At 40.1% G+C, this 8,861-nt stretch overlaps 1 protein-coding gene across 1 annotated transcript in view; it reads right to left on the reverse strand.

The window, feature by feature from the left end:
- LOC126413267 (dipeptidase 1-like) overlaps nt 1-8,634 on the reverse strand; it is a 218,110-nt gene extending 209,476 nt beyond the window's left edge. Inside the window, exon 1 of the mRNA XM_050083169.1 lies at nt 8,513-8,634. Within this exon, the coding sequence (XP_049939126.1) occupies nt 8,513-8,634 (122 nt within the window). The remainder of the gene's footprint in view (nt 1-8,512) is intronic.
- Nucleotides 8,635-8,861: the final 227 nt, after the last annotated feature.

Consider the following 8,861-nt stretch of genomic DNA (forward strand, 5'->3'; position numbering starts at 1 on the left):
ATTTTGTTTTCTATAGTTTCATGTTCTGCCCTTTTGCATAATATGCAAACTTTTCTCTCCATTTTACATCTGTGTTGGGCCTTGTAGTTATATGACTCATTACAGTTATCACAGAAAAGTGATGATCCTAAGAAATCTGTCATACTGTTAATTACTTCAAAATTTCTTTCTCAGGACCACTATAGGTAACTGAATTGAAATTCTCAGCACATACAACATTTATTTGGATATCCAACAATCCAACATTTTTAATGTGATCTTCAGAAAACGCTTCTTCATTGTATTCACCCAACATAATGTCAGTTAGCTCTTTTTGTATTTTGTATTTATCTCCTACTCTGATTTTCTTAATCTCATTTGTAGTTAGTTCTCTGTCCAAAATGTTACTTGTATGGTATGTTAATGCCACAATTACTGCTCTAGGACAACACTAATTATCATTGTTATTACTTTTGTGATAAATCTTTTAGTCTTTCTGTCTTCAGTTACATTTATCATTTTCTTACCTCGACCACTCTGGCCTCTAGGAACTGATATCATCTGAATGTTAAATGAGGTCTTTGCTATATCAATAGTCTTATCAGATTTTAAGATATCTCTCATTTTATAGCATAAAACTTGAACAGATACATAACTATTATCTGATTCTTCATGTTGTTGTTGTGGTCTTCAGTCCTGGGACTGGTTTGATGCAGCTCTCCATGCTACTCTATCCTGTGCAAGCTTTTTCATCCCCCAGTACCTACTGCAACCTACATCCTTCTGAATCTGCTTAGTGTATTCATCTCTTGGTCTCCCTCTACGATTTTTACCCTCCACGCTGCCCTCCAATACTAAATTGGTGATCCCTTGATGCCTCAGAACATGTCTTACCAACCGATCCCTTCTTCTGGTCAAGTTGTGCCACAAACTTCTCTTCTCCCCAATCCTATTCAATACTTCCTCATTAGTTATGTGATCTACCCATCTAATCTTCAGCATTCTTCTGTAGCACCACATTTCGAAAGCTTCTATTCTCTTCTTGTCCAAACTATTTATCATCCATGTTTCACTTCCATACATGGCTACACTCCATACGAATACTTTCAGAAATGACTTCCTGACACTTAAATCAATACTGGATGTTAACAAATTTCTCTTCTTCAGAAACGCTTTCCTTGCCATTGCCAGCCTACATTTTATATCCTCTCTACTTCGACCATCATCAGTTATTTTGCTCCCCAAATAGCAAAACTCCTTTACTACTTTAAGTGCCTCATTTCCTAATCTAATTCCCTCAGCAGCACCCGACTTAATTAGACTACATTCCATTATCCTTGTTTTGCTTTTGTTGATGTTCATCTTATATCCTCCTTTCAAGACACTGTCCATTCCATTCAACTGCTCTTCTTCATATCCTGTGAAAATTGAATAAATATTTTTGGATTGTTGGTTGTTATATTCAACTTATCCCCTTTCCTGAAATTAGTTCTATTTTTAGCTACATCAAAAATAGAATTGAGTGCTTTCGTTATATTATCTGTTTTATGACTAACAGTACTGAGTTTGGAAATACTGACATCGTTAAAAACGATTTCGTAGTCAACAGAGCAAGCTTAAATTTTTCATTAAATCTTGATGTTATTTCCTTACTCTCAAATAAATGCTTTTTAGATTGCTTAGTCTCTTTTTCTCAAATAGTTTGCTACTGAATGGATAAATTTGATCCAGTCTCACAATTTTTTACTCTCTTTGAGGTTGAGATTTTTCAATAACATCATTATCAAATCCGATAAAATTATTTATATCAGATACTCGTTTTAGCCTTGCTCTAGTCTTTCCAAATAATTCTAGATGAAATTTAAATTTCTGCAACACAAAGCATTAACTAACTCTGATTTCTTTAATTTACTGTGTCTGGCAATACCAAGATTTTTAGCTGTAGCTTTGAGTTATCATACATTCAAACTATCGAGAGTTATTGTAGGACAAGATAAATTATTTGTAACGATTAAATTAATTAAATCATCTTTTGTACATCTGCTATAAACTTGTAAATTAGTCCTTCATCAATAATCATGAAGTTGAGTGACTATAAGCTCTCTCCGAGAGGCTTACATTTATTTAAGGACAGAAACCATTAGCTTTGCAAAAATGTAGTGATTTCATTTTTAGTTATTTTGATGTGCCTATTTGTCTAAATGTTAATTGAGACCACTTTTAACTGTTTCTTTTCCACACTTGCACACTATTTCCTTCTTTCACATATCTTCTAGTTGACAAATCGTGCATCTACTTGAGAGATTGACCCTAGATGTATGACTTAAGTAAAAAACAACTAAAATCTTTAATTTCTTACATTTTTTACAACGTGGTTCACTTTGTTTTTCTCCATTCAACTCCTGTAGATTGTAAAAACAAAGAATATCTTTCATTTCCTTAAATTTTTCTTATAATTCTTATAATTAGCTATATGCTGTTTAAAACATTCTTTTTTTTATTATATGAATTTCTTCTGAGCATTTTATAATGTGCCTTACATATATGTGAATGTTTACCCTTTGTATATTTATGTGAATGAAAGTTATCAATTGACTTTTCCACTTCACATTTTTTACACTTCTTCAACACTTCAATTCAATGAGACAATTTTTTCATTGGAGTAATTAAAATTATTCCTTAATAAATGAATGTGCTTTCTTGTTGCTGTGGTATAGATACTTGTATAGTTAAAGTATTTACACTCTTAATTTATTTCCTATCACTAGTATTTTTACTGTTTATTTTTCAGCTCATTTAAGAATTTGGAGTACAATACACACTTCATGAAAAACAAATTGTAATCTATAATGACACGCTTTTAAGGAAGTTACAGAACTAAATTTTAGATGGAGTTCCAGGTGCCAAACATCTGTCACCTGAAAAAATTAACAGAGTGCTACAGAATTTCAGCGGCCATCGGCACAGCAACAGGAACTGATACAGAGTTTCAATTTATCTACTACATTTTTGTTGTATATAAATGAATATTCTACTGAAGAAACTAATGATGCAAGCAATTCTGATTTGTTGAAAAAGATTAGCGAGCTAGAAGTAAATGAATTGTATAACATTACTGATTGTGAATGTTTAAAATCTAAATATGGGGAGAAAATTTGTATAGAGCTTGAAAATAAATTAAAAATTGTTTTGCCAGATAAGTTTAATAAAATAATAAGTACCTGAGACTTTCAGTTTTTTGAAGATGGTAATTTTAAACTAAAGTATAAAGAAATGAAAAGAACTAAAAATAATGATAACGAATTTCACGATCTGGAGTTCATTGCTTGAATAAACTTTTTATTGATTTAATTTTTTTTATATGTTATTTTATTTTTGTGGATGGGTTGGGTTTTGCTCAGTAAATTATCCCTGAGTGCACCCAACCTACCCAGTTACTACTCTGACCACAGTGCCTTATTCTGCCTAATATCTGCATTTGAATTCGTGTTCCTATAACAGTTTCTTTGGCCCTTCAGTGTGTATGTATACAGTGTGATTATAATTAAAGATAAACTTTCAGACCGCCGTGGAAACAATACCGCTGCTCAGAATGACGTCAAATTGCAACGGAATATTATCCGAGAAGGGGTAAATCGTATGGCAGAAGAAAAATAAATAGTTACAAAATGTAGCAATAGATGGCGCTGTAAGGATCCTCGTTCAATAGTGGTCGACTACAAATGACAAATGAATCATACAACAATCCCTCAGGTGTACGTTTGACGTTAAACAAACTGTACCACTCAGTGTATTCAGTGTGCATGGATGTACAGGTGTGATACTGTTAGTTACGTAAGCCCATCCACCACGGCAAGGGAATATCAGATCAGATGGGAAAACTCGTTTTTTAATTGTAATGAGGCCAAAAATTGCATAAAAAGGAGCAATCAAAATCAAATAGTTTAATTAATTTCCGTGTGACTGGTGCAAAACATGGGCAATATGCTCCTCACCTTTTTCTGCAGCAAGTTGAAATCGAAAAACAGCATGTTCCACAACTGATCGAAGTGTTTCCGGGGTCACGATCAGAATGTGTTGCACAATGCGTGCCCTCAGTGGAGCTGAGTTTGCAATCTGAACACTGAGCACAACATCTGTCAGATGGTCCCACAGCCAGAAGTCACATGAATTAAGATCAGGTGATCGACTCAGCCAGGCTGAAGGGAAATGGCGGCTGATAATTCTAGCATTTCCGAAATGGCGCTTCAGCAGTTGCTTAACTGGATTTGTAATGTGGAGAGGTGCACCTTCTTGCATAAAAATGATTCCATCCATACATCCACGCTCTTGAAGAGCTGAAATGACGTGCTTACGCAAAAGACACTCATAGCGCTTACCAGTGATGGTACAGGTAACAGGACCGGAAGCACCCGTCTCTTCGAAAAAATATGGCCTAATGATAAATGATGCCGTAAACTCGAACCACACATCGTTCTTTTCAGTATGAAGTGGTTCTGGCTGATATGCGTATGGATTTCCCATTGCCCATATTCGACAATTCTGAGTATTGACATTCCTGTCAGATAGAAGTGGGCTTCCTCTGACAAGAAATCTTCCACGGAAAATCATTGTCCACTTCCATGCGAGCAAGGAATTCTAAAGCAAAGGTCTCGCTTGCTGACAGGTCAACAGGAAGGAACCCATGCACATAGGTAATTTTGAATGGATAGCAAAGAAGAATGTCTAGTAGAATTTTACGCGCCGTGTTCACGGGTATGTTCGGTTTTCGGGCAATTCTCCGTGCACTACACGTTTGCACACCACCACTCGTCTCCTCCTGCATTGCTGTGGCCATTGATTCCACTTACGTCAAATCAAATCGTTTCCTTCCTTTACCAGATTGCACACAAAAAGAACCCGTCTTTTCGAATTTCCGAATCATTTCCTCCAGACCCATGGCAGTCATCTGACCAACGCCTTTTTTCAAACCCTCCAGTGTCCGGAACTTCTGCAGAGCGACGTGTGCACAGTCATCATTCCTGTAATACAGCTTTACAAGCAGAGCGCGATCCTGCATTGAGCCAGTCATGGCGAACGTCGCATACGCGAAAGGAGGAAAAGCTGTGTATCCGGCGTGTTGCAATTGAAATGCCTAACTCCTTGAATAGATGCACTTGAACAACACATATTATTCTTGCTGCTCGCTTTTGTGCAAATCACTACTTTCCTTCTAGACGATGAGTCATACCAGGAAATAATTTGATAAGACATTGTTGAGTGCAAATGCAAAAATATCTTAGGAGATTGAGTCGATTGTTTCTAAGGCTAGGAATTACATGAAGAACTGAAGTATCGGAACTTAGTAATACTTCGAAAATCACCATTAGTAATTTCATATGTTGCTTTCTCTCTCATGAAATTTGTGATACCGCTACTATTATCTGCAAAAAATACGAATTCTGCTTCGTGATTATCAGTTGGAAAGTGGCACACATTCATTTATATTGAAAGTCGTCATAAGTAATCCATCCTATTCGTACTTTGAGAAGTATAGCGATGCTCATATTAACGTCAATAGAAGAAAAAGTGATTTTTACTACTTATTATAAAAGCAGATAATGGCTCAGAAAGTAGTTCGGTATCCGTCAATAAAAAGTTTTGATCGTGTTCCCAGTAACATGAATTGTTGACTCGTAGTAAAACAGGTTTTCAATTTAACCTGAAGATATTTTTCACAGATAACTCCTTCTGTTCCATGAATGAGTTTCTATTTAGGAACTGTAAGACGGTGAAGAAACGGATTAAGGCTAAAAAATATATGTTCGTTAATGTTAACACTAATCTTGCATACATATTCAGTAAACTAATTCGGCATAATTTGGACAAAAAACACTAAAATAACATGTGAAATATGTAACTAATTAACTGCAGTTGTCTCAGGTCCAGTGGACAATAGTCATCTGTCTTTGTAAAAGGTATTTCTTTCTGCAGATGTCTGCTTTCACTGCGACCCAACATGTTAAGTCGAATCGGAGGACTACGGCAATTTTCTCTTCCTCTGATGGCCTCGACCTTCAGGCAGGTCATGGTAGCTCAGGTGCCAAGTGGCAAAGGCCTCAACTCTTCTTTGTGCAAGGTGGCAGGTGGTGTGTCTGCCCCTTTCCACCCAGTCCGGCAGCAACACCACAGACGTGTCGCAGAAGCAGAACAGGTATACGAAAGCTACTGTTACTACGCTACATAGGAGATAAATAATAGAACTCGATTCGCGGAATAATTTTCACTTAATAGATATAGTTATTTGTAAAGTCGCTAACAAAGCTTAAAGTAGCATCATGTAATTGCAAATGTTACGCTATCAATATACCGTCATGTGCAGAGGGTCCCACGTAGCACGAGCAAGATAATGACAACAACAGAGAGAAACTATCTTTGGAATAATTATTACCGCGCGGTCTCAACCGCCTTGCCACGGTTCGCACGGCTGCTGCCCCGTCAGAGGTTCGAGTCTTCCTTCGGGCATGGCTGGGTGTGTGTGTTGTCCTTAGCCTAAGTTACTTTAAGTTAGATTAAGTAGTGTGTAAGCCTAGGGACCGATGATCTCAGCAGTTTGGTCCCATAGGAACTTAAGCCCACCATTAATTATGATAGAACAGTTAGTACATAAAACATGTTTACATTTTACAAAACTGAATAAAGAGCACCCACTGAAGATACAGAAAGGTGTTGAAACACCACTGTATTTACACTACTGGCAATTAAAATTGCTACACCACGAAAGTGACGTGCTACAGACGCGACATTTAAACAACAGGAAGAAGATGCTGTGATACGCAAATGATTAGCTTTTCAGAGCATTCACACAAGGTTGGCGCCGGTGGTGACACCTACAATGTGCTGCCATGATGAAAGTTTCCAACCGATTCCTCACACACAAACAGCAGTTGACCGGCGTTGCCTGGTGAAACGTTGTTGTGATGCCTCGTGTAAGGATGAGAAATGCGTACCATCACATTCCCGACTTTGATAATGGTCGGATTGTAGGCTATCGCGATTGCGGTTTATGGTATCACGACACTGCTACTCGCGTTGGTCAAGATCCAATGACTGTTAGCAGAATATGGAATCGGTGGGTTCAGGAGGGTAATACGGAACGCCTGCTGGATCCCAACTGCCTCGTTCAAAAATGGTTCAAATGGCTCTGAGCACTATGGGACTCAACTGCTGAGGTCATTAGTCCCCTAGAACTTAGAACTAGTTAAACCTAACTAACCTAAGGACATCACAAACATCCATGCCCGAGGCAGGATTCGAACCTGCGAGCGTAGCGGTCTTGCGGTTCCAGACTGCAGCGCCTTTAACCGCACGGCCACTTCGCCCGGCTCAACTGCCTCGTATCACTAGCAGTCGAGATGACAGGCATCTTATCCGCATGGCTCTAACGGATAGCACAGCCACGTCTCGATCCCTGAGTCGACAGATGGGGACGTTCTGCAAGACAACAACCATCTGCACGAACAGTTCGACGACGTTTTTTAGCAGCATGGACTATCAGCTCGGAGACCGTGGCTGCGGCGACCCTTGACGCTGCATCACAGACAGGAGGGCCTGCGATGGTGTACTCGACGACGGACCTGGGTGCACGTATGGCAAAACGTCATTTTTTCGGATGAATCCAGGTTCTGTTTACAGCGTCATGATGGTCGCATCCGTGTTTGGCAACATCGCGGTGAACGCACATTGGAAGCGTGTATTCGTCATCACCATACTGGCGTATCACCCGGCGTGATGATATGGGGTGCCATTGGTTAAACGTCTCGGTCACCTTTTGTTCGCATTGACGGCACTTTGAACAGTGGACGTTTGTGTTACGACCCGTGGCTCTTTCCTTCATTCGATCCCTGCGAAACCCTACATTTCAGCAGGATAATGCACCACCACATGTTGCAGGTAGTGTACGGGCCTTTCTAGATACAGAAAATGTTCGACTGCTGCCCTGGCCAGCACATTCTCCAGATCTCTCACCAATGGAAAACGTCTGGTCAATGGTGGCCGAGCACAATACGCCATTCACTACTGTTGATGAACTGTGGTATCGTGTTGAAGCTGCATGGGCAGCTGTACCTGTACACGCCATCCAAGCTCTGTTTGGCTCAATGCCCAGGCGTATCAAGGCCACTATTACGGCCAGCGGTGGTCGTTCTGGGCACTGATTTCTCACGATCAATGCACCCAAACTGCGTGAAAATGTAATCACACGTCAGTTCTAGTAAAATATATTTGTCCAATGAATACCCGTTTACCATCTGCATTTCTTCTTGGTGTAGCAATTTTAATTGCTAGTTGTGTACATATATATTTTAAAAAAATACAGTGGTTTGTGTAGCAGGCGGATCTGAAATGCTGTCTGCAAAAGCTGCTACTGCAGTAGCTTCCAAACCGTTTGACAACTAACGCGACTAAGGTGTGCAAGTGCCGTGGCCTTTAAGCGCTTTCTGCTGCTGGTGCCCAGGAGAGGGGCCTGGCGCGCAGCCACTGGTGGCGTCCTCACCCGTCGACGAGCGGAGCGTCGGCCAGCAGGCGTCGCACGGCGTCGAGGCGAGCGTCGGGTCGCGCGGCCAGCAGGCAGGCTGGCGCCAGCCACAGCGCCACACACGCGCCAGCGCTGCGCATCCTCTGGCGCCAGCGGCCACTCCTGCACACCACACACCAGTCCCCGTCACTCGTCAACCACCAGCTCGCGTCGAGACTAAACTATGTGTTCAATAGCGTATCTACGGACAGAAAGTACATCGAAGTGGCATTCCTCATTTAACAGTTGACTGTGCCACTATGGCTGCAGTGCATTAGGACTTTGTTTTTATGAGACAGATCTGATGATGGTCATTAAAGACCGAAAC

Source organism: Schistocerca serialis, chromosome 7 (assembly GCF_023864345.2).
Source record: "Schistocerca serialis cubense isolate TAMUIC-IGC-003099 chromosome 7, iqSchSeri2.2, whole genome shotgun sequence".
In the NCBI taxonomy this organism is placed as follows: Eukaryota; Metazoa; Arthropoda; class Insecta; order Orthoptera; family Acrididae; genus Schistocerca; species Schistocerca serialis.